The sequence below is a fragment of the Oreochromis niloticus genome, linkage group LG16 (assembly GCF_001858045.2).
Source record: "Oreochromis niloticus isolate F11D_XX linkage group LG16, O_niloticus_UMD_NMBU, whole genome shotgun sequence".
Lineage (NCBI taxonomy): Eukaryota > Metazoa > Chordata > Actinopteri > Cichliformes > Cichlidae > Oreochromis > Oreochromis niloticus.
Genome location: NC_031987.2, coordinates 7,372,808 through 7,399,049, shown reverse-complemented (window position 1 = coordinate 7,399,049; position 26,242 = coordinate 7,372,808). Strand labels below are relative to the sequence as shown.

At 44.0% G+C, this 26,242-nt stretch overlaps 1 protein-coding gene across 1 annotated transcript in view; it reads left to right on the top strand.

Annotated features, from left to right (window-relative positions):
• Positions 1–26,242, top strand: part of hecw2a (HECT, C2 and WW domain containing E3 ubiquitin protein ligase 2a) — a 46,928-nt gene continuing 20,686 nt past the window's right edge. Inside the window, exons 1-17 of the mRNA XM_019352456.2 lie at positions 1–718; positions 4,705–4,784; positions 11,004–11,625; positions 15,783–15,890; positions 16,128–16,222; positions 17,489–17,555; positions 17,980–18,149; positions 18,466–18,605; positions 18,752–18,852; positions 18,941–19,779; positions 21,297–21,597; positions 21,726–21,818; positions 22,112–22,262; positions 23,145–23,251; positions 23,592–23,716; positions 24,575–24,760; positions 24,847–24,981. Of these exons, the coding sequence (XP_019208001.1) occupies positions 11,247–11,625; positions 15,783–15,890; positions 16,128–16,222; positions 17,489–17,555; positions 17,980–18,149; positions 18,466–18,605; positions 18,752–18,852; positions 18,941–19,779; positions 21,297–21,597; positions 21,726–21,818; positions 22,112–22,262; positions 23,145–23,251; positions 23,592–23,716; positions 24,575–24,760; positions 24,847–24,981 (2,997 nt within the window). The 5' untranslated portion in view covers positions 1–718; positions 4,705–4,784; positions 11,004–11,246. The remainder of the gene's footprint in view (positions 719–4,704; positions 4,785–11,003; positions 11,626–15,782; positions 15,891–16,127; positions 16,223–17,488; positions 17,556–17,979; positions 18,150–18,465; positions 18,606–18,751; positions 18,853–18,940; positions 19,780–21,296; positions 21,598–21,725; positions 21,819–22,111; positions 22,263–23,144; positions 23,252–23,591; positions 23,717–24,574; positions 24,761–24,846; positions 24,982–26,242) is intronic.

Here is a 26,242-nt window from a genome sequence, read left to right as displayed (position 1 = left end):
CGTTTTTAAATATAGTGCTTTAGTACTGTGTGTGTCTGTGGTGCAACTGTAGACAGGTAGACAACACTAAGCGCAGTCTCACTCTCTCTCTCGGTGGGACGTGTCCAGAGTCACGCCCACTCTGGCATTTTCCCACATTAATATGCAGCGTATATACTGTATGTTATCGTCAGTCAAAAAACTACATCTCAGGCTCGATGATCCTCTGAAGAAATCCCTCCGCGCCCTGAGGAGGAGAAGTCGCTCCTCTGCAAACACGCTGCCGTTACGCCATCCTCCGGCAGGCTACGCTTTTCTCGTCCCTTCCTGGACTGACAGCAGCTGCTCTGCCCAGTCAGGTTTCGAGCATCTGCTGGGACTGCTGGGAGGACGTCGGCTCAGACTGCAGCGCACTGCGATGCAGAGAAAGGGGCACTGAGGCTGTGATGCCGGAGCTGTAATCCGTAAACCTGTGCGGACGGAGCGCAGGGTGGAGCTGGCGGAGTTCGTGCGCACACCTCTGGAAGCTGCTGCCGAAGAGGAGCCTCTGCAGCGCCGCAGCTTTGCACCGGGAACCCGCCTCGGTACGTGACTCCGAAACCGAAGCTGCCCCGGATCCGACAGGGAGGGGGGCCGTAGCGCGGCACCCCGCCCGTCTCGCCTCATTTGGACCGCACGGACCTGAGCTGTGATATCCGCGCGCGGAACCCGCCGAGCAGCCCGCACCTCTGCGCCAAAGGTAAGCAGCTCCGCGAGGCGCGGGGGGCGCGTGCAGGCGCTCGTGGCTTCCAGCAGGCAACGAGAGCCTGATGATGATGACTATGATGAAGGTGCTGCTTAGAGCAGCTGAACGTGCCGCTGAAGCGCCGCAGCACCGACTCCGCGCTGCTGCTGTTCGATCGATTTCTGTGTCACGCGCGTGTCTCTGCACAGACGCGGAGAAAGGGGAAAATGACGTAGGGAATTCCCACAGTAATCCAATAGCGCGCGGCGACACCTGCACATTCCGCCAGTGCGGCCTGCTGCCGCGCGCGGCCTCGCCAGCGGCGCGCGCGCGGACTGAAACGATTAAAGTTGGATGCGAGCCGTTATGTAACGTGATTCTGCTGACGCGGTTCGCCATGAGCGGGGGTTACCTCCACGTCCCCGCGGCTCGGGGGTGCTGCTCCGTGTTTACGTCCACGGCGGTTCAGCTCAGCCCGACGGGATCGATCTGAATCCCAGTCCATGAAAGTGCAAAAACATCACCTCGTGTGTCTCTGCACTAATGAAGCCCTCACCTGTTTATTCAAGGCAAAAGGTACTGGGGACATGTGGCAACATGTGGACTTGAATACTCAGTCTACGTTTAATTAACGTGATGTAACTTTACATGCACATTTGAATTTTTCTGTTTAATCTGTAGAGGATAAAGTTGCTCTTTCTCACACTCACAACAACTCCGTCACTGTTGGATGTAGCTGACTATGCTGTAGGGCCACAAGGCTTACCTCTTTATGTAAGACTGTACATGATTTTTATGCCTCCTCCCCCTCTCCCACACACTGAGGCACTGCTGCACTCTTTGATTGGCTCAGATATTCAAAATTCAGCTTTCAGGGAATGCCAAACCTTTAATTTGCATCATCAAAGATACAAAATTAGTTTAGTAAATTTTACTCTTATACTTGTTGTCCCACATTTACTTTCTTGTCATTTGGTCACACTGGTACACTGCCATGGTGTGCCATTTCATGACCCAGAATGGGGGGTACTACATTAGCTACACCCACCTTCAGAGTGGTCCAGTCTGACAGTGTAGATGCTCCAGCAGTGGGTTTAGTGGATCAGTGGTGAACACCAATGCTCCAGACAGGGTCAGGTTAGAAATGTGTTTCTAGTCCAAGAAATAAATTGTGGTTGAAGAGTATGGGACAACGATAAATCGCATGAGTCACATTTAAGGACGTGATAAACACAAACATGATATTTACAGTTTTACTGGTTTTGCTGTGTTCGTGCACTGAATTCATGTTTCCATCACTGGTTTGTGGGATAAGTGAGCGGTGACAATTTTATGATAGAAACTAGTTTATTTTCTGGGTCAGCTTCCTGTCTGATGATGACAGGCAGTTTTGATTATGTAGCTTCACATCACAACTTAGCAAAAAGCCTTTCTGACTTTCAGGCATCAGGTAGGGGAACAACCCACAGCAGAGTTATACTGTCCCACTCAGCCCCGATCCCCCCATAGTTCCCCCTGTAATCTCATCATATTTGTGGTCATCAATTGAGTTTTGCTGTTGTGGAGCCTGCAGTGTCTTTGCTAAATTCCCCTTTGGGAACTACTTTATTATAAATTGTTTATGCTTTGATCTGCTTTCAAGGTAGGGGTTTGGATGAAATCTGCAAAGCTGCAAACACGCTCAGCTTTCTCAAAAATCTGATACTTGAAACAGATGCGTTACCCGAGATGAACTGGAACAAGCAGAAATCCAGTTTTGCTCTTGCAAAGAAAAGAAAATTTCCCCACTTGACAGAATTTGACGAGGTTATGGGGGGAGGTTTGGTCCTGATATCTGTCCTGACTGAGACCCTACAGAGTCTTTAATGTTAGCTGCACATAGGTCTACTGACTGAGGACTCAATATACAAAGTAATTTGTGGAAAAACAGCATAAACTATCTTTTTGGCTGTTTAAGTTCTACATATACCTCTTAAATAAAGTACTGTAGTAAATGCAAGTGTGCTGTAATTGTTCTTCGAAAGCATATTAATGTGGGATAAGTGTCATTTTCCCACTTTAATATGAACTGGATACACAGTACATTATGATTGGTGAAAAAAATAAAGCAGATGCTGCAGTTTGGAGAGAAAACCCCAACAATCAGATAATTCCCTGTTAGCAGCACTTGGTGACTGTAGGGAGGAAGAACTTCCTTTTAACAGGAAGAGACCGACAGCAGAGCTGGGATCATGAAGGGACAGCCATGTATTGTGACATGCTGGGGATGTGAGAGGAAGATGAAAATAAAAAAGGAAAGCACAGAGAGACCATGAATAACAAACAGGTGACATGGTTTTTTGTTTTGTCTACCTCACTTCCTGTTTTATTTTGAAATCTTAAATGCACTTTAGCGAGGTCATGCTTTAATGAGGTCATGCCATTTTTTCTTCTATACCTGTCAATCTTAGGCCGTATATTAAAAATGGCTACTGTGACATCACCTTATGGTTTTAGACTCCATATCTTGAAGCATTTTGTCTGCCACCATGTTGGCTTTTTTGGAGCCAGAGTTGACCATATCTGGACGAGGGGTTGGAGTGCTAAGTTATCAGCTAATGCTACCAAGCTTGGTTATCAGTCTGCATCTATAAACTGGACAGAGTTATGTGCAGGCACAGATACCTACAGATATCTGTATGGTGAGAAAGAGCTGGGTTATCGTTATCATCAATCACCCTTATTGAGTCTTTCTTTAGATGGGTAGAAATAGAAGGAGACGATGCGTCAGATGTTAAAATGGGCGAGGGATAGAGGGCTGTGTCACCCTGCAGTGATGTCACAAAACGGCTGACTGCTTTATGTGCAGGTCATCATTAATCCATGATTAACTTAACCCGCGAATAGCCAGCTGTCTCCTTTGGTTATTATAATTGTTGGTCTTTGCAGATATTCACGTTTCTATAGCTGCTCTGTTAATATGAGATTCCTCTGTGGGTCTCAGCGTGATGCTCTAAGAAACTTTGGGTTTTGTGCTTGAATTTTAAGCATTTGGCTGCACAGCATAAATTTGTAATGATGGTCTGCACAGTCACCGGTGAATGAAGATGAGGAGTTAAAGTAAATAAAGAGAGCAGAATACAAATGCCTCGAGCGCAGCGTCTGTTTACAGTTTTTACACATCCACACACAACCCACATTCCCATTTATAGTAAGCATTTTAAACTCGGAGATATCAATCAGCCTTCCAGCGTAAATGCTATTTTTGACTCCCCGAGGCCTGTCACATGGAGGGATACCTCCCGAGGAGTGACTCATCCTGGACATTTACTCCCAGAGTGATGTGTTTAGAGGGAAAAATACCCCGAGTGGAACAGCGCTGCACTTTTTCTGGGAAGTGGGAAGACACCAGCACCGAAACCCGTGTTCGCTCAGACTGACTCACAAAGGTGCATCCTCCAGTTTTAAACCTGGCCTTGCTGCAGTGTGTGAGCTGTAGTCACTCAAAAGCACGTCTTCATCCACCTTTAGGGTCATCATGGAGCTCAGGGAGAGGATATTTTATAGTGCTGCATCTTTCTTGTGGATAGAAATAAGTGCTCTTAGTGTGTAAAAGTTAGTTTTTTTGTGCTGGTTGTGTGGTTTGTTCCTATTTTTGTGTGCCACTGTGTGTGTGTGTGTGTGTGTGTGTGTGTGTGTGTGTGTGTGTGTGTCAGCAGAGGGACCCCTCTGTGCCCCTGTGGAGGTGACTGCAGCACTTTACAGCCTGACAGAACGGGCACCTTGGGGAGCTGGCACACACACACACACACACACACACACACACACTCACACTCAGGCAGAGAAACAGAGGGGCAGAGAGTGAGAGGTGGAGGAATCCCTTTACTGACATCATGGCACCTACAGCTCACAGCATGTATCCAGATGGCGAAACGCAGGCGGTGAATTCAGCAATTATTTTCATTATTGATTCGTTTTAATGGTTGATGACCTGAATATTTTCCACTGTTAATTGTTTTCAGCACCGAAGATCATGAAACTGGTGAAACTTGACCATCACAAAACCCAAAGCGATGTGCACGAGGACCTGCAGGTGTAACAGGTGCGTCTGTCTACGAGAAAATGATTGGTCGACAGATGATGTTGGGTCAGAGCTCCTTATGGGCGCCTGTTTGAGCTCCATGTGTGTGTCCTCAGGTCCAAGCCAAAGAAAAGCTTTGCTTGCACTTGTGTGTGTCAAGTACACAGACACTCAGATACCTGCACACATGAAAACATCAGAAAAGCAGCAGCAAATGTTTTTTATTTGTGATTCTCAGTTGTAAATTTTTTTTAAATGAAGCAATAGCTGTACATAAACTGTATATAAAAGATGCACACACTACCAGGTCTGAAAAGTGAAGCCAGCAGGGGGCGACTCCTGTGTTTGCGAAAACAAAAATTTATGACGTTCTGATGGTTTTATGGTCTCAGTTTCCAGTTCCAAGTCTTATTGAAAGCAGCGTGATGTTCATTTTGTAATTTATGGTCTCCATTAGCGTTCATAAATACTATAAAAATGCTCAGCTCGAGGCTTCACAGCAGGACTTCACGAATCAGTAGGTGGTTGTCCACAGTTTATCCAAAAAAGTGTTTTTAAATCACTGTATTCATTTTAGAGGGGAAAAGAAAATAGTTGGTTTAGCTGCACAACATGAAGACGTAACTCAAGTATAGTTGAAGGTGCAGTTTTCTGGAGGATTTAATTTTTTATCCTGCAGAGCATTTATCCACATACACCCTTGCAGGAATCTTAGACTTTTGCATTTACAAGCCTCATAATTAGCCTTTTAGAGCAAGTATCCATAATCGGGTGAGATGAAAGAAGTGCAAAGTTTACCTTCTGTGTGGGTGGCTTCATCACACAAACACAGGTACCTGCTGATTATGGCTAAGTATTCACTGGAGCAGACACACAGTCAAGAGCTCAAGTTTGCACCCCTATAGTTGTTACAGATGGGAACAGTTCCTATAGAGACCAAAACCGTTTGGTTTTTGTATTGGGATTTAAACATGTTTATTTGTGCTGTAAAAAAAGAGGACATTTTAACATGGTACTCTATGGGAACTCCCTGACTCACTTTTGAAAGCAGCCTCTAGTGGTCATGAGAGGAACTGCACTTCAACGCTAGCTTTATTTTTCAGGCCCAGAGGTTAATGCAGATGTGGTGGAACCACGAATTGGCCTTAAACCCATCTGTGTTTTTCTTACTGCCAAGTAAAGGTTTAGTAATTTGCTCAGTAACAGATGGTCACTGTCGATTTCAGAAAATGTTAATCCCACTAGAGTAGAGGTGCGTTTGCTTGGGAGTATTTGCAGCGGAGGATTAATACACATTTGTTGCAGGACAGTGTAACTTACGTGAGATAATGTGAAACAACAGAGTTTAAAACAACAGCAAATCTCGGTAAGGAGAGCCCATAGAGCTCAACTCCAGTTTTTCCCCTTACTGTAGTGTCACTTTTTGAATTTAAGTTGTTCTTTTACTTGCTGTTTGGTTTATTTAGAAACCAAAGCTCCTTTTTTGAACTCAGAAAAAGATCAAAAGTGGGGTTAAAATAGACTCTTTTACAACTTTAACTATGTAAGAAGGTTTTTTACAATTTAATAGGTCACGGACTTGACAAGTAGAACCCCATCTATTTTATGACTGGCTAATCTATTCTGGAGGTTTGCTTCAGAATGCCTGTGAGAATGTAGTTTAGTTATATGAGAGCATGTTTTATAGCAGGTATGTACGGAATCTCAGAATTCCAACTTTAATCTCGGAATTCTGGAAAAGAAGAAAAAAAAAAAGATGTGCCCACTTTTTTTTCCAGTGGCCCTAATCCTCTTCCATAGGTATGACTGAAAGGTAAAGCCAATGCATAAGTCCCTTATACCTGCATTATTTCTAATGGCCAGCAGGGGGCGACTCCTTTGGTTACAGAAAGCAGGCAGATTGTATGGGAGTCTATGAGAAAATGAGTCTCCTTCTCACTTTCCTTAATGAGCTCTATAAATGTCTTGCTAATGGGTTTATGGTCTCAGTCACTAATTTTAAGTCTTATTTAAAACAACATGATGTTTTTTCAGTAAAATATGATTCCATTTAAAGTAAAACAGAAAATATTTGAGGGTATGCTTTAAGGTTGGACCTAACTTATGATTGACAGGTGCATAGCACTTGTTTTTAAAAAGCAAGATGGCAGTGAATGTTCAGCCTGACATTAAAAAAAGCTTTCATTTAAAAAAAATCCAAACATTGACATTTGTGTTTTTTGTTTTTAAGGTGTCAGAGTCTCGATTCATGTTGGAAACTGCCATTTTGCTCAGGTTTATAGGGTTTTAACCGTTAGTAAGGAAGTATTTCTTGACAACAGAAGCGTGCTTTTTAGTATTAAATGAAAGAAAAGCAAAGAAAGTGTAATGATATGGCTCACATGAGGCTTTGGAGAAGAAGAAAAGTAAATCCAGAATCTAACTAAACTAAACTCGATCAATTAAAAATTAATTAATTGTTTAACCAGGGGAAAACTCAGTGTGTGCGTGCAGTAGAGCGGTGCATGTGCCTTGTGTTGTGAGGACTGTGAGCTGTGTAAAGGGAGATGTACAGCCATAATGCTTCCATGGTGCCTGTCAATCATGCCTGTCACTTGGGACGCTGGAGTTTTCCAGCTTCACAAACAACACTAAAAAAACAGAAATAAAAAAAATGACCTGCCACAAAGAACGGCACGATAGCGATACATGAATACCTAAACCTGCCATCTGGTTTTGGGAGCGTTCTCTAAAGAAACTCTTTTTGACAGGATGTAAGAAAACAGCCATCCAGCAGAGTCTGGCACACTCCATCACCTCCTCTGCTGCAGATGTGTCTGCTGTTAGTATTCAGCGCACAGCGGCGCACTGTACAAAGTATTCGGTGCCTAATAACAGAGCAGCGCTCAAATGACGGTATTTGAGACATTTATCATCCCTGAGAAAAGCAGTTTCATTTTGGGGTTCTCATGCAAGGCTTTATCTATATTCCCCTTCCTGAGAATCAATCGCTAATCCAGGTCAAACTGTGCAGGGCCGGGCTTCGGGATTATAATGGGAAGCAGGAGTCTTTTCAAAGAAAAAAAGCACTGGAATGGGTCCAGATTACTTAATGCTGTCTCCTGAGGTCATGGTTTGTTCTGCACTGTTTGGAGCTGCTGCACGCACTCCTCATCCTCTCTATTTTAGCGAGCAGCCACGGCGTCTCCCGCTACACATCGGGGTTAGACAATGCCTGGCAAACACTGCAGGAGGGGGCCGATTGGACCACAGGAGCGCTTACATAACCACCCAGCAGCTTCATATCTATTTATTTTTTAACTGAAGAAGCCTCTGCTTGCTTATGGATGTTACCTCTCTCCCCTGCTGGTGCTATATGACTTTGGCCATGTGAGCACGTGAGCTGGATTTACGTATTCCTGCATCTGTGATGAAGGTTTTATTCTGCCATAAATCCCTGTACGAGGTCTGGGCTCGGTAATCTCGTTGAGTCAGGGACGTCCAGGCTTTCCTCATGACAAATACAACAGATCTTATTTCAGCATCAGGCCCGGGATATTTCAGAGACACACATGAATCACCTTCAGATTGATTTCCTGCTTTGCATGGTCAAGAGTTTCAGCTTACCTCATGGTCTCTGAGTGGAAATGAAACACTAATGAGAATGTAGTGAAAGACAGAAAGGAAGATGGTATTACTGATAAGAGGAAGCATTTATAATAGCAGCTGTGTGAGGTTTATACCCGCTGTGAAGACTCGGTGTCACTTTCAATTTGATTCTTTTAGTCCACAAAGGAAGATGGAAGTAGACGAAGGGAAGGAAAGGAGAGAGCGCATGGCTGGAAAAAAGACACGAAAATCAATGTTTAAGGAATATTTCAACATAATTGGGATGACAAAAAAACCCTCAAACACCCTTTTTCTGTGCTCTAATATGGAGGACCGAAACTGCCAAGATTACAGATAAACTTAGAAAAAAATCTCAATAAATACAAAAATAAAGGTAACACTTTATAATAACCGTCACTATTACTGTTGACTTCATAGTTAACTAAACTGTATAACAAACAATTAAATAATATTCCATAATATTTAGGGATATCATAATACCAAAATACAAGTAGAATTACGCGATTCTCGATACACTAAAACAAAATGATTGTCCCAGTGCTTAAAGATAAACTCTTTTATTAAAAGTTATTTTAAATCGCTGACATAGTGATAACAGACTATTTATTTAAAGTGTAACGTATTTAACATATTACATATTTAATAAATACAAACACAGTTACATTAAGCTAGCATTAGCATTTAATGGTAGCCAGTGCTGACATGGAGCAAAGCTGATTTCACAGTGCCAGTTGAAAAACCGGAAAACATATCGCTGATACCAAAACTTTTAGCCTATATCAGGAGCTTCATATAGGGGAGAGCAGATATTTGGATCGATCCGCCCACCTCTAGTTTTTACCACAGATATGATTTGTCTTTCAGGTGAAGGGTGTTACTCAAGCATATGTGTGAATGCATCCATGTGCACTGTGAAATAAGACCAACATAGAATTAGATAATGCTGTTTGTGCTTTAATTTATGCCATGAACTTTGTGACAAACACGTAACTGAGATGAATTCCAGCTTCATTGTGCTGGACTGCAGCAGGTAGCTTAGGTGAGGTTCGGGTTAGAGCGATCCTTTAAGATGATGGAGCTGGGCAAGCAGCTGCATGGACCACCATAGGGGCAGCATGGTCAGCGATCCAACCAGTAGGGAAAATATTAGATAGGACCGTTGCAAGCTAGTTATTAGCTAGTTATTATTAGTCATTAACCAAACTTTCAGAATAAAAGCGTGGTGATTATCCAATAATATGCGTGTACTTTTGGGTGGAAGTTAAGACTGCAAAGGTAAAGAACTGAAATGTCAACTTATCTATCTATCTATTTTTTACAAACTATAGAATAATAGCCTACATTTATTTAAATATTTGGGTGCATTTAATGGCATAATTATTTACTAAGTTGTTTATTTATTTATTTTTCTCCATAGTTCTTAGTGAGTTTTAGACCTGGTTGGCAGATGAAGTTACTTCTGGAGACTCAGTTTCATTTCTTTGACCTCCACCAGGTCACCCGCATCCTTTCTGCAGCTGGAGTTAGGTTTTGATTTTAAGCCAGAAGGTGTTACCTTTCAAATTAAATCTCATAGACACAGTTTTTGTTTGAGTGTCCCAAATAAGAGACATCCGACCTGTAACCCTAGCAGGCTGCAGTGACTTTAAGAGGTTAATAAGATAAAATGAAGCTCAGACCATCTAGTGATTCTTGGTTTTTTTGAATACCATTAGTCTGACAATCCACTTTGAGGTCTGCAGACGAGCTGACAGTTTTAAAATGTTACCAGCGGCTCGGTTGTCGAGGCATACTTCAAATACCACAGATATCAGGCTTAGCTGAGACTGCAGCCCAAATTATTTTCCAGTGACTGCACCAGGCATCCATTAGCTAAATATTACCAAACCTTTTCTACCCTTAAAAAAGAAACACACACACATTTACTGTTAATGCTCCTCAGTCTAACTGAAACCAGCCTCCCCCTGGCTAGACTCTGAAGTCACATGGCATCCTTGCTTTAAAAACAAAATGGCTGTGGTTGAGACTCTGACAGCGCTCCCAAGATACTTCCCAAACTGGCATCTGCTGATTGAAGAGCTTCCTGGGAGGCAGATACAGCTGCCTGTCTCCTCTCTCCTTTCTTTTACTGAGGCAGCCTACACTGACTGAAACCCTGTTGCAGACGCGCGTGTGTGTGTGTAAGTGAGTGTGTGTGTGTGTGCTGTTTTAAAGATTTCCTTTTCCAGCAGTCTCGTAGAGATAATGCATTCCAAATGAGATAATTTCAGCCTGCTCTTCTCCTCATGGGGGCTGAGTGTTTCTAGCAGAGAGAGCGAACACACGGTACACATCGTTAATCATTCAAAGAAGTAAATAGCGCATTAAATTAATAAAAGAAAACTCAAAATGAGCTCTAAAAGTAAAAGGAATGGTGGTGTTGGAGGAGGAAGGATGGACCACGATGGCGGTGCCGGGTTACTTGTGTCTGTGACAGCTTCTTTGACAGCAAACAGCCGCTCCGGTGACGGATGTTTGTTCAGCCATTTGTTGATTGTAGTTCACGCCATGCAATCACTGCTTTTGTTGTGCCGAAGCAATTTTGTAGCTCACTGATTTCTGTCTGTCTTTCTTCTCTTTCTACATCCTCAGGTTCTTAATGCCACTGGATAGCATGAACTAAGTAAAGAGTCGACTGTTTGGCTTCATTAAGAGACAAAAACGGATGAAAATGGAAACCTTGGTGGATCAGGAACCCACACATCACTTCTAGACAAGAGGCAGATAAATCAGAAACATGTGTCATCGCTTCGGTGACCGTCCGGCTCAATAAGAAGCTCATCTCTGCCTCTCCTTCTTGGCTCTACTCATTAACTGCTTTCACTTGTTGCAAACATGCGTCCTTCCCTCGCCACAGCGGTCCTGCCGCCCAGGACCCGTTCCCACAATCCACCCAACCTGTCCGTTGGGGGCCGCGAACACCTGTCGGCCCCACGAAGGCGCAGCCCGCATCTCCGGCACACCCTCAGCCCGGAGAACCTGCGGACTCTGGCGGAGAGGGGTGGGGCGGCTGTAGATACCGTGTCCGTGGTGAGCAGCCCCATCGGCCTTCCGCGGGCAAACAGCGACACTGACCTGGTGACCTCCCAGAGCCGGTCCTCGTTGACGGCGTCTACTCTGGAGTACACGCTGAACCGTGGCCAGAACCTCGTCATATCCTGGGACATAAAGGAGGAAGTGGATGCTACAGACTGGATCGGGCTGTACCACATCGGTAAGGTGATGCAATGGCGAGTAAAGGAACTTTAATTTGTGTCAAATCTCAAGTCTTTAGACCGGTCAGTGCCTCCCAGCTGACCCCCTGAGAGTCAGCTGATGTGTTTTGTATGGTAACTTTAGCATTTTTGATGAGTCAGTGCAAAATTTCAGTTTTTTACTGTAAAAGCTACTGATTCCCAAGATCCTCTGTGATCCAGATCTCTCGGTGATTTAAAAAACTGTCCAAACTATTATGCAAAACGTGTGAACACCAGCGCTGTGTCTCCATTTCACAGCCCAATAATTATTGGATTGAGAAGGAATTGCAGCAAGACGAAGATCCTGGTATCTAAGTGTAGGTAAAAATGAGACCTTCCATATATGTGAAAGGTCTAAGCTGTTTTAATAAAGCCGTCTATCCAACACAGTGATACAAGCCTTGAAAATTTACACAAAATGCACATTTTAAAGTTTTCTCCAGTAAATTATGAGAAAATCGATCAATCATCCAGGGTACCAGTGATTTTTTCTGCTCATCAGAGACATTAAACTGGTGCATTTTATTCAAACTATGATAGATCACACAATGCTGATGCTCAGAACTGGTTATAAATAAAAAATGTGCAGAAAACCCCCAGATTTGGCTTCAGATTGTGAATTCTGTTGTGTGTGTAAAACGGATCATAAATTGAAAAATGCCATGTGGACTTATCTCCTATACTTATGTGGGATGAAATATCCTGGAGAGAAAAAAAACCCCATAAAATTTCTGTAACTCTGAAAAGTTACACTCAGCATGAGCGCAGAATTTTGCTTGGTTTCATTAAATATCCTAAAGTTACTGTAGAAAAGCAATCAGCTGATTCTGAAGGGGTTCAGATGGGAGCTTTTCTCAGATTTAATCAGTCTTATATGGGGTGACCTGAAAATGACACACGTCTGGGACAGCTTATCTCTCAGATCAGTGTTGATGCTGTTATAATGCTGATATCTTTGCAGAGGCGAGGTGTATGTGCTCAGACAGTAGAGCAGGTCCACTGATTGGAAGGCTGGTGGTTCGATAGTGTTCGACTCCATCTCAGGGCGCTGTCATTGCAGCCTAAACTAAACTTAAGTTTTGCATATTGATAAGCTCAACACTGGTGTTAATGCAAGGGGTAGCAGACCTGTTTATCCACTGTGCTCTTCAGAGCTCATCTTTGTAGCTGTTTTTAGGTGATGCCAGCCCCGATGGCTCATCAGACAACCTATTCCTCTGATTTTAAAAGTAAAACAAGCCTGGCTTTCTGCTTTTCATTGTTAAAAGTACTGCTAATACCCAATATAAACCTGGAAGGGTGGATAGATAAGGTGGTGGCATTATATGTCAAAATATGTCAAATCCATTGCTAGAGACTCTGTAACTCTGTCAGTCCATAAAGAAAGGAGGTCTTGGCTACAAACGTGGGTGTCACATATTAATGTGGTTGGCTGTTACAGACCCCACTCGCCTCAAATGTTTTTTCTGCAGAAATTGAGTCCTCAGCTTTCAGGTTATGCTGGATTTAGCAAATACAGGGCCTAGAAACTCAAAAGAATTAGATCCAGAGTTAGCTTATCTGTTCAAATTGTTGTCTTTATATTTAGGAATTTGGCAAAAGTATAAAAAACTAAGATACCACTGAAAAGAAACTAAATTAGACTATAACGCTCAAATTTACAGTTTGATTGCTGTGGAAGTTTCGATAGGTCGATTGATAACTCTAAATTTTGAGATAATAAAGTAAAATTTTGACTTATGGTTGAGAAAATGTGTTTTCTTTATTGGCCTCCATAAATTTCTTCCCATTTTTCACGTATGTGATCAGAATCAGCAGCACAAAAATACACCAGCTGAATGATCGTTTTTTCCAGTCACTTCAACTTTTACGTGTATTTTTACCCCTGAATCTGTTTTGCTGAACTCTTTGGCAGCTCGCCGTCATTCAGAGCTGACTTGACCCTGCGTGTCCTCGAAGCTTTTCGGCTGATCCTGGTGTTTTGTTATCGAGATCTGTCGATAGCTTGGTGCAGAGTCTCGCGCAGGAGCTTCCAGCAGCGAGTCAATACTGAAACATTAGCTTTTGAGACTTTACACCGGGCCTGGAGGCTGAGTCAACGTGTCACAGCTCTGCCTCGGTGTTCGATAACACACACACCATCACAAAGCACGCACGAGCCGGGTGGTCTCCAATAATGTCCGCTAATCCTGCTTAGAGACAGGAATCTGACAGGGAGGAAATCCGTCGACCTGAGTGCTGAAGAGAGCTATCGGGCTCACGCAGATCTGTCCACGATGGTGAAAGCTAATACAGGAATCAGAGTGTGAAACCAGCTCACCGGTGATCAGTCCACTCTGTTTTGATCACGTAGTAAAGATCCAAATGAGATCTGCTCCTCTGTGAGCTTCTGTGATTGAAAGCAGATTCTTATTCTTATGTTTTTTATGTCTAAAAAATCTAAGTGTGGTGTACTGTCCACCATGAGTGTTTACACACTGCTGTGATCTCAGCTTCTCAACCCCCTCTTTCAAGCTGTTTTTATTGGCTGTGCACACATGGTGGTATGGGGCTTATGGGAAATGGAGTATTTCTAATGGTGCTTAGGTATTTAGCACAAATATTAAAAAGTGCACAGAAGCAAAGCTTGAAGCCGAGGTTGTTGATGTGTGTGTGTGTGTGTGTGTGTGTGTGAGCCTAATAATAAGCTGTAAGTATAAACATCCAAAATTGCACCATGATCCAGCACACACATCAGGTGCACACACAGGTGACCACTAAAAAGTATCCCACTCTTGCACGTCTTTTAAGACACAGCAGGCTAGAATCTGTGCAAATATACAGAATATTTTACCTCATAAGCCAAATTTTGCTCAGGATACAACAGTCAAGTGACCTTTTGCAGCAAAGTTAGTGTGAAATTACTGCCTAATGATAATGTTAACCTGCTGCACGGCAGCTCATAATAAGCCAGAGCGTTACCTTCATCTGGGTGCACGGATATAATACTCCAAATTGGCGGTCCGTGGTTTAGGCGTTAAATTTCCTAGTGAGGGGCTGCGAGGACATTCATCAGGGTCAGGTGTGTGAGTCTCTTCTGCATCATGGTGAAGCCAGTTTCTAACTCAAGTTAAATATTTGTTTCTAACATAGTGTTTGAAAAATATTCTGACCACATTAAACACGGGGATCTCTGCCGCGGTCATAAATTTGCCTTTTCATTGTTCACTGGAGCAAATAATGAATGTTGTCTCTTTACCCCAGATAATTACAAAGTGACGTTGAGGGAAAACTCCAACTCTGCGAGCTGTTCATCAGCATGATGGACTGTGTTAGTGATGGATAATGAGTTTCAGAAAACAATGGGCGCCTTTGGTTTTGGAAAGGTCAGACAAACCTGCCGCACAACAGACGGCAGTAAATTCTGGACGGCGTGAAATTACTCCTATAAAGGAGTCGACTTCGTGATGGTTTTAACTTGTTTACCAGGCGATCAGTTTAATTTCTGTTGACCTCTAAGACTTAACCCATCTGGATAAGCTGATTACATTTTCCAGACATTTCCTTCCTTGTTGGGAAAACTGTATGGGAGGAGGAGACGGTGCAAACTGTCGGTGCCTGGTGGGGCGTCAGGTCACTTCATATTGATCATAAGGCCGCCAGGACTTCATTACCTGCTCTGGGGTCTTATACCCCAGAGGAGACAACACTTTCCTTGACTAAGCAGACATTCAATGATAAGCTACCTGCCCTCCCCTCCTCGCCGCCCCTTCAGACACACTGGCATGCTCACGCACACACTTCCACCAGTCAGCTGAGTTTGGTGCTTCATTAATCTGTGCGCAAAAGTGCTACGTACAGCGGAATTCCCCCTCCCTGTTTTTAACTCAGAGGAAGTTTGGAGTTTGTCCTTCTGGTTGGAGGTTACAGGGAGGCTATTTTGGGAATGGATTTCACTGATTAAAGGCAAACTTGTGTTTTGGAAGACAGAGTCCGCAGACTAAACACGCTGAAAGGCAGAACAGTTTTGCACTGCAGCGGCACAATGCAGAGCATGCTGTTTGATTTAACTCACATTCTTTGGTCTAAAAATAAATGCTGCAAGAGCCGGACGTGTCTAAACCAAGAGTGAACTAACACATTTACCCTCCTGCAGATGAAACCAGTCCATCCAACGTGTGGGACTGTAAGAACAGAGGGGTGAATGGCACCCAGAAGGGTCAGATCGTGTGGAGGCTCGAGCCCGGGCCCTACTTTATGGAGCGTAAGTTGGTTATTGAAAAGTATCTCTGCACTTCTTGCAGTTCTTCTGAAATATGCTATAAAATATTTAAAATGATCTAAATGGTCACCAGTGATGATTTAGACCTCACTGAGTGTAAAAATTACCTCCAAATCAAAGCAGAACATTTAGAATGAACCTCCAGGTGCATCTGAGCTTTACAGATTTTTCCATGTGATGTTTTTAAAGGGCTGTAACTCTTTTCTGCTTCCTCTGCAGCTGAGACAAAGATCTGTTTCAAATACTACCACGGAGTGAGTGGAGCCCTGAGAGCCACGACTCCGTGCATCACTGTGAAGAACCCAGCAGTCCTGGTGTGTGAGGGAGGGATTGCACTGATCAATCACTCTGAGATTTATACATGTGAAGTCTGGAATATGATGGGGATAGCTGGTCATGATTATCGTGATTGTAATGGCTCCAACGATAAAAAACCTCCAAAACAAACCAGATTTAAATATTTAATTTCCCCTTCAAGTTCATATCCTTTAACACCTCTGGACTGCATCCAGCTGTTTCTGTTATTTGTGAATATTTTCCTGAGATTCCCATTCTTGGTAGCTGTACTTGTGTGTGCTGAATTTCGTCCTCTGTGCTAAACGTGAACTCTTGAATTTTTGACGAAGCTGCTGTGCAAAGTTGAGATCTTTACAGGAGGATTTTGCAGCAGGACTCGTCTCTAACAGCTCAGAATGGCGTTCCTGTGGCCTTCCTGACCGGATGTACCATGTTCCAGCTTGGACATTGTCGATTCTCAAGCTCAAACTACCATTTGATCTCCGAGTCGGAGACATGAAAGTTGAGTCAGTGGGAAATCGTCTGTGAGAGTTTTTTGACAGCAGTAATGGAAACCCACCCTTCTTTACCAGGCGTGGTTCTTTGTCACTTCCTGTTTCTAAAATAAAATCTGAGTTGAAGACTCATGGTTGTGACACACCAGGAGAGAATCCCAGATGCTCAGGTGGAAGTGGTCAGAACGGACTTCCAGGAAATGATCTAAAGCAAGCAGCAAGCCTGGAAGTGGTCCAGATATGCACAAGGAGGCTCATTTGAAAGGAAGATCAGCTTTAACTCAGGAGTCGTGAACCTTCTCCAGTTTCTTAAAACAGCAGATGTGGGTGGTTTTTGGATATTTCAGTATGCAGGACTGATTTTGAAGCCATTTATTTCAAGTTTCTGCAAGTTGAGCTATCGAACAATGGACTGCCTTCATTGGCTCACAGTCTGCCTTAAGAAATCCTGTTATTCATCACTCTCAATAATGGTGCCTCACGGTGGTTTATATGGCATGTTTCATACTTTTCAGTTGATTGATGACTCAATATTGAGTCGTCTGTGACCGTAATCAATCCCACATAAATGTTGAGATTTGGCTCCTCGCTGATGCACCGCTGTCTGCGTTCAGTTATAATTTATTCCCTCAACCTTCAAAGTCGTGTCCACAGTTATGATTTAAATTCATGTGAATTCAGTAGGACAAACGTGTGTGTGTGTGTGTGTGTGTGTTTGTGGTCCTTGGAAAATATGTGCTCCATGTGTTTTATAGCATCTAAAGTGTGACGTTGTCTCTTCTATCTCAGGTGGAAGGGCTGGCCGAGCAGGTCGGAGTCGAACATCCTCGTAAACTGATCAGCTTCACTTTGACGGGTGAGTTTAGCGGTTTTGCTAAATGCCTCTTCCCAAATCTTTCCAAATCTCGAAGAGCCACACCATAAATCCCAGAACAGATGCTTGGATTTTAACTGAGTGATCCATCTTATCTTCATCTGTGTCTTACAGTCCCTTTGGGAAACACTAGAGTAAACTCGAGTAAACATGGAGGCCTTGGTATTGAAAGGTTTTTTTTTTTTCCCACCAGAGAGAGCGAGTCTGAAGTTTTTATCATTCCCAGTGATGATATCAGGTTCAGTTTAATGAGTTTACAAGAATCGGATGTCCACCTCACTCACCCAAACTGCTCGCCTTTATTAGCCATGATGCGCCTGCAGGTCAAGCCGTGCACAACCAGAGGAGAGAGAACTTCAATCCTTTGCTTAGATATTCGTCTCTCTCATCATCTGTTTTGTTGCAGACCTGCGTGCTACTGGCCTGAAGAAGGGGATGTTTTTCAATCCTGATCCATACCTGAAGATGTCCATCCACCCAGGGAAGAGGAGCGTGTTCCCCGTCTTCAGCCATCATGGGCAGGAACGCCGATCAGCTATCATCGCTAACACAACCAACCCCGTCTGGCATGGAGAGGTGACGTGGTTTAAACTTTTTCAAGCTTTTTTTGAATGTTACTTTGCACTACTGTTAATTAAATGCATTTATATTAAAACAGGGGACTATATAATGTCCAGGTTTTAATAGACTGGCATCCAGGGTTGGTATTTAATGCAGACTGATGTTGGTCTGTTTTTGGCTTTTGGCTAACCTAAAGATAAAGTGCCTTGAGTTTTTTGTTTGCCCCCCATAATCTCCAGCAAGATTGTCTTTATGAAATACTTCTAGCATCAAACCCATGATGTGTTTCCCTCTTTCTGTTTTTTGCATGTCGATGCTTTTGCCTCTGCAGAAATACACATTCGTGGCCCTGATGACAGACATCCTCTACATCGAAGTGAAGGACAAGTTTGCCAAGAGCCGACCGATCATCAAGCGCTTCCTTGGCCAGCTTACGATCCCTGTGCAGCGGCTCATTGAAAAAATACCCGGGTAGGTGGAAAATGTGCAGACACAAGCGAGTAGGAGCTCACTCATAGAGTCACACACACATAAACAGACCTTCATGTGTACTTTATCTGTGTGTGCAGTGTAAAAGACACACAGGTCTCTCTTTTTTTTCTTCTTTAACTGTGCAGAGTCCAGCCTATCAGTTTCTCTCTGTGTCGACGCTTGCCCACTGAGCACGTTAGTGGACAGCTGCAGTTCAAAGTTGAGCTCACCTCAACAGGACCGGATGGTAAGTTTGCCTCTCAGCAGTGGTTAAATATTCAGGACTTCACATTTTCTTGGAATTTGTTTTTACTAACATGTTCTCCCGGCTGTAGGTGCCTCTCCTGACTCCATCATCGGTGTTTCATCCTTGAATGGAGCTCCAGGGACTCCTTCCGATGATGAAGACCTGCCCCATCACCTTCCAGGCTTGGTCTCAGCAGGCCCCTCTCCTACGGGCTCCCAGGGCTCCCAGGGCACGGTGGAAGGCGCTACCGCGGCCTGTCTGGAAAAGGAGCTGCCTTTCATCGGAGCAGAGGGCAGATTTGGGGAAACTGAAAGCATTGCAGGTCATGAAATGCTCCAGGGGTCATTCAGTGAGAGTCTGGATGCTATTGAGGCCCCTAAAGGACCTGGTGAACGACCTCTGGGTGCCGCCTCACCTAAACTGCGCTCTAGTTTCCCCACACACACAAGGCTGAGCGCCATGCTGCATATCGATTCAGACGAGGACGAAGAAAGATCCGGAGCCAATGACATCACTCCGGTACCCCTGTCGCCGCTGCTAATGAACGGAGAACCTCCTGATGCCCGTGGTACTGATGAAGACGACACTGAGGGGCAGCAGGAGTCTGAGAGACCGGTGGGGTCTGTGTTGGAGGCGGGGGCAGTGGGTGGAGGTGCTAAGGCAGAAGACAAGCCCCCGAGGCCCAGGCGGCCGCAGAAGCCGTTGCTGGCCTGGACTCAGAGGATGTTTTGGAGCAGGATGTTTTCCTTGAAGTGGAAGAGGTTCCATTCACAGAGGCTGCGTCCCATGATGCTTTGCCAGAAGGTGGAGACGCTCCTGAGCAAGGAAGGATGGCTGGCGAGGAGCCCTTATCAGAGATCGATAGCTGCTCAATGGCAACAGCCCCTCAGACTGTCTTCTCATCTTCAGACAGCTGTCCAGTCACACTGACCACCGCTGTGGTGCGTTCACGGGAGCAAAATTTACTGCTTTGTTTGCACCATTCCTGCAAAAACATTAAAACACAAAAAGTTATTCATTCCAACCACCAGAAGTATTTGTTGAATTTAGATGCACTTCACACACAAACACAGTGTCACTGCCTAAATCTGCCATCAGGGAGCAAAAGAAGTTAGCTTGCTAGCCAAAAGTATATGAGAAACTTACTCAGCTTTTCACACTGCTGATGACTTTATGATCTAAATTGCAATTGGAAGTGTAGACTTTTTTGCCATATCCTGTTATATTTGTGATCATTGCCATCTAAGTTTTTAGCAGCCAGGAGTGGATGGATATGGCACACTGATGGACATATCTGCTAGTGCATCTAAGAAAACTACTGCTCGAATTTACTTACTAAAAGCACAATCCTCTTGTAATTAACTCTAAATTTAGATTCTAGTTAAATGTGTTTATTTCTGCTGTAAAATTTGACATTTTAACACAGGAGTCTATGAGGACTGACTCACATTTGGAGCCAGCCTCCAGTGGCCATTCAAGGAACCGCAGTTTTTAACACTCCCACACTTTTAGAGTAGACAACTAGTAAGTGTGGAAAGTCTGCTGTACATTTAATTAATTCCTAACTAAAGTTCATTAAGTGTCTGAAAAATTAAGCAAGGAAGTGCCTTTGTCCCCCAGCAGGGGCCGAAACCTCTGCTTTTAAAAAGAAGCGTTTAGGATGATGATCCTTTGGCTGGCTTGCACTATAACCATAGCAAACACTTTCTTAAAGAGTTCACGGTCCCAGTCTCTAGCTTCACATCTTACTGAATACAACATGATGTTTATTTTGTAAATTCTGGTCTCATTCAGAATAAAAAAACGAAGATAAGCAGCATGTGCTTGCCCCATCTCTGACGTGCAGTGTTCTCGGCTTTTCGGTCAGAGCCACACCTCGATCATTGAGGCTTAGCAAAAGCACATCAGAATATGAACATATATGTCAGATATGAAAATATCCCACTGTGGTTAAATCCTCTGAAGAAGAGTTTCTCCATTTGTTTCATTTTTAATGTGCAGCCCAAGTGCCGTTATTTTTCCCGCAGTGCTCAAACAGAACAGCAGGATCTTGTGGTTCTGGTTCTTTAATTTAAGGACACAGAGATCTAATGCACCACTGCCACCCTGCTTTCACTGTCGTGTGGTGGGTGAAAGCTGTACACAGGCTCATGGAGGCCTTTTGTCTGTCTTGTTTTGTCCCTGTAGAGATGTTCTGGGAACAGACCGTGAGTGGGAACCAGTGATCTGTTTCCATTTTCCACTGAATTTTTATCACAAATCTTCCATGATTGTTTCTTTTTGAGATGCGACGCCTACGCACCGACGCATATTTGCATGGAGTCAAACTTTTGTTGCCCTGGTTACGGAGTCAGCTCTGCCTCATGCCGTGAGCTGGCTGTGTATATGTGACTGAGTGATTTTGTGATTATTTTGCCATCTCTTTAAACGCTTATATTTTCTAGGAAGCGGAGGAGGGAGCAGAGACCGCCATAGATCCAGGGGGAGACATAGACTCTGCCACCCCGCCGACCAATCAGGCTGTAGATGATGAAGGGGGCGGGCAAGGTGCTGTTGCTGAAGCTGAAGCACCGCCGCCACCACCAACTACTGAGCAACAGGAGGTGGAGGAGATCAGTGTGAGGAGGCTGAGCCTGCAGGCTGCAGGGGGCGTGGCTGAACAACAAGAAGGCGAGGCAAAGCCATGTGAGGAGGCGGGGTCTGCAGATTCAGAACAAGTTACTACGGAAACAGAAGGAGAGGAAGGTAGTCCCGTTTACACAAATCTCCAAAAGTCGGTCACCACAGTTTTTGTTGGACATTACAACCCATGACATTTTCATCCCGAGTTAAAACAAAGTTCCCTCTGAGTGCTGTGTGTTTCCTGTGCTCAGGTGCTCACGTTAATGGACATCCTGTGCGTTCACTTCCTTCTGTGCGTCACGACATCCATCGATACCAACGTGTGGACGAGCCTCTGCCTCCCAGTGAGTGTGTGTGTCTGCATGCCCTGTGTGTGTGTTTCTATTCACGCGACCGTCCCGCGTCCACATCTGTTGTTCACACGCGTTGCACTGAGTCAGCCTGGCAAACACTTTGAAACCCAAAATCAACCACAGAATGACATCATGGATGCAGTGATTCCCGACGTAAACACACATTTATCCATTTTCCTCATTTCAGATTAAAAATCAAATTCCTGAAGTGTGTTACTTTCAACAGTTACATATCTTCAAGCCATTAAACACCTGCTTTATCTCCATTTTTAACTGCCTCTCAGACTGGGAGGCCCGGATCGACAGCCATGGGAGGATTTTCTTTGTGGACCATGTCAACAGGACCACCACGTGGCAGCGGCCCACCGGACCTCCTGCCCCGCAGGGCCTGACCCGCTCCAACTCCATTCAGCAGATGGAGCAGCTGAACCGCAGGTGGGCTTTGAAAGGAGAAATCATGAACTTACTCCAAGGACTGGGAGGTTTTAGAGGACGGGGTCCAGATAACGTTAAAGAAATCAGTTTACCCCCTAAGTAATTGTAGTTTAACTCAAGAAATTAACGTCTAATGCAGATAATGCAGATACCAAATTTCCCCTTGTGGGACAATTAAAGGATTATTCTATTCTATTCTATTCTATTCTATTCAATAACACAAAAAGTCAATGGCATACAGATGCAAAAGTGTGCAGCTCCTGAGTTAACCTCTTCTAAAATTGCGGTGAATGATAGAAGTAATTATCTGTGAGACTATAGGATGCCACTGATTGACATGTGACAGTGTTAACTACTGGCCTGAAAGCTCCTTGGAGACCTTTGTGGATGTTTAATGTGTGACCAAGCTTCAGATTTCTGTCTCTAGAAACTCCCGCAGACGTTTTTAATCACTTGTTGTTGATCTAAAGTAAAAGAGATCCAGATGTTTTCAGAAACATGTTTTCCTAATGGAAGAAATATTTTCCAGATGGTCCACTGTTTTGGTCTTTTTAGCTTTGAGGTAACAGATGGCCCCACCTGAAGCATCCGGAAGTGTCCAGTGGTGTGAAGTGGTGCAAATCCTTGATTAAGCCAAGGGTTCCTATCATTAAATAGAAAGTGGGTTTTAAATAAAACAGTGTTCTCCGAGACCAATCTGTGTATGTTGGTGAGACCTGCAGATATCTCTTTGTTTTTGTTTTTTATAATCTACCTGTTTTGAGCTAATGTACCTGTGAATAAAGTTCCCAGACTTTCAGAAGAAGACAGCTTATGCATTCTTCATTGTCTTTGCTTCCTTTGGGGAGCCACTGAAAAGCTAAAGTCACTGTTTGATGACAGATATCAGAGCATCAGGAGGACCATCACCAACAGTGATCGGTCAGAGGAAAGCTCCGTCGACCTGGTTCCTGAACCTGAAAGCGAACTGATGCCGCACTCCAATTCTGGTTAGTTCCTCTCACAGAGAAATGCAGTAATTAAAGGTTTCGTTGACGAGAGCTCGGTGCTCATTTTACGAGGAGACATTTGTGCAATTAAATGAGTCACCTCTGGAAGATGATTCATCCTCAGAACTGCTACTGGTAGCCATGATACTGTTATTTGTTATGAAGAGATGTGAGAAGAGCAGCTTTCTTTGTCATATCCCTCATGCAGAATTGTAGACGATGGATTACTAACTGTCTTTAAACTCAGCACGTGCTGTTAGAGCGTGTTTTCCTGACATAAGCTGCTGTGGTCGGTTTGGTTGGTGTCTCAGGCTTTGACTGGATGTCGTTTCTGTTGCAGAATACAGACGAGAAAGCGGCGTCGCGCACTCCAGCGGACGCTCACGTCTCTCCCTGCTGCTCCAGTCGCCCAGCGCCAAGTTCCTGTGCAGCCCCGACTTCTTCACCGTGCTGCATTCAAACCCTGTCAGTCCAACACGCCTGTAGAGCAGATCTAACATATGCAAGGTCACCACAACCCGTTTAGGCTCATCTTTCTGCTTAACTATCCAAGTTTCAGGAGCTAATAGTTGACTGGTTACATCGTCACCTGTTACTTGTTACAGATCATTTTCTTTTCTTCTGTATATGTATGCCAGCATCAGTGACAAGTGATCAACGACACGTTACAATGAGGTCATCAGAGTCAGGCTGTTTTTCATCTTTTCTTTCTTCCATGCTTCAAACTAAATCTGAGCAAACATCTGGAGTGGAGATGTGGAAGATTTCAAATATTTTCATTGTCATGTTGGGAATTACGCACACTCTGTTCTCAGTCAGTTAGCCATAGTTCCCTGCAAAACATCACAATGAAGTGATTAGAAAGAAGAAAATATAAGTGTAGTATTTTAAGAAATGGGCCAGGATCTATAAAAAACTACAAATATCACAACAGCACATTGACATATTTGGCTGGGGTCATAAGGGACCTCTGTCAGGGTAGTCACTATATTAGGGATATTGAGACTCTTATAGTCTGCCCTCTTTAGCTCCACGTGATGTGTTGACTTGAGTCTAATCTGTTTCTTCTTCCTCATGTACAAAATAAAGATCTTTATAACTTCTGGTTTCTAACTGCTTGAGCTGTTAGAAAACTCCACATTCAACTTCATGTACACAATTATTTTCAAACCTGATGTACTGATACTGCACTAATCATGTAGGAAAACCCCGATTAACATTATGTCTCAGATAAAAAAGAAAAATAACATCATACCACTTAAATAACCCCACTCTTGTTTCTCTCATTGGTTCTCCTGTCTCTTCCTGATGACCTCCCCTCAGAGTGCCTATCGCATGTTTACGAGCAACACCTGCCTGAAGCACATGATCAGCAAGGTGCGTCGAGATACTCACTTCTTCGAGCGCTACCAGCACAACCGCGACCTCGTCACCTTCCTCAACATGTTCTCCAACAAGCAGCTGGAGCTTCCCCGGGGCTGGGAGATGAAGCACGACCACACTGGGAAGGTATGCCACGCGATGACGCCTGTTTTCACCTTCACTGCGCTGCGTGTGACGTTTTCTGATGAGTTTATGTGTGCCTCAACCCTCAGCCTTTCTTCGTGGATCACAACTGTCGCTCCACGACCTTCATCGACCCGCGGCTGCCCCTCCAGAGTTCTCGCTCCACCGGGCTGCTGGCCCACCGCCAGCACCTGAGCCGCCAGCGCAGCCACAGTGCCGGGGAGGTGAGAGACTCGCCGTCACTGCAGAGCACTCATCACCTGGAGCACGCATAGGGTTTACATGTTTAGAGAGGCCGGTTTGAAGCCGAAAAATGGTGAATGTTGGCATCGGCTGTGTTGGAGCCATCAAGGACGAAAGCTGGTCAGATGCATCACAGCAGCTTTAATATAGAGTAAGAAGTGCCACAGAAGCTCAGTTTTAGTTTATATAACAGCATCTCACAACAAGAGTCATGTCATGGTATTATCAAGGCAGTAATGCTTACTATTAGAGGGAGAATCTCAGATGTGTCCAGCTGTGTGAGATTCTGCAGCTGCGGTGTCAAACATAAGGCTCCGAGGTCTCAAATCGGACCCATAGGATGGTTTGTAAGGTGTAAATAGTGCAAAAGAAGAAAGAGGATCCAATTTTTGGACTTCTGCCTTTATTCTGAACCAGCAAGAACGGCGTTGAGAGCCGGAGGTCAGTTTAAGAGCCATCTTAGTGGCAAAGATGTTATCTGTTGCTTGCAGTAATATTAAAAATACTTTTTATTTTTTGGTGCCTTTTAAAGTACTCAATTAAAAAGAAGACCAATATTAAAAGACATTTCAAATCCAGGAATAGTATGAATGTATTATTCATACTGTAAACATTCATACTGATGAAAACGGATGAGTTTTGAGCCGTGATTTGAACTGTGTCAAAGAGAACGTAATAATAAGTTCCAAAGGTGAGGAGCAGCACAGCTGACGGCTAAAGTCTATAGTGGTCTTGAAATCTGAAGTTAGGAGCAGACAGGAGAGCAGCTGAAGCTGAGTGGAGGATGGAGATGTAAGGGTGAAGGAGGTCCAAAAGATTTTAGGGAGCAAAGTCACTTAAAAGTGAGAAGCAGAATCCTGTATAGGAGGTGTTGAGGAATTGGGATCCAGTGAGGCTGATGAGAGTAGCTGTAATGTGGTCACTAAACTGGGTGCAGGCGGTGACTCTTGCTGCAGTTCTGTCCCATTTGGAGACAATTAAAGAGTTTTCTGTTTTGGTGGTCCAAAGAAAATTACAATAATTACAATAATTCAAACGAGACGTGACGAGGGCATGAGCCAGGACCGTGTGACAGTAATATATCAAGGTAAGGGAGTTAAACAAAGGAGAGCCTGCTCGTGACTTTCCTTGTAATGACAGTAGACTAATTGAACTGAAGAAAATATTAAAGAGAAATGAGATGACTTCCTGGGTTAGAATTTGTTTAAAATAAAAAGTGGATATGATAAATGAGAGTGTCTC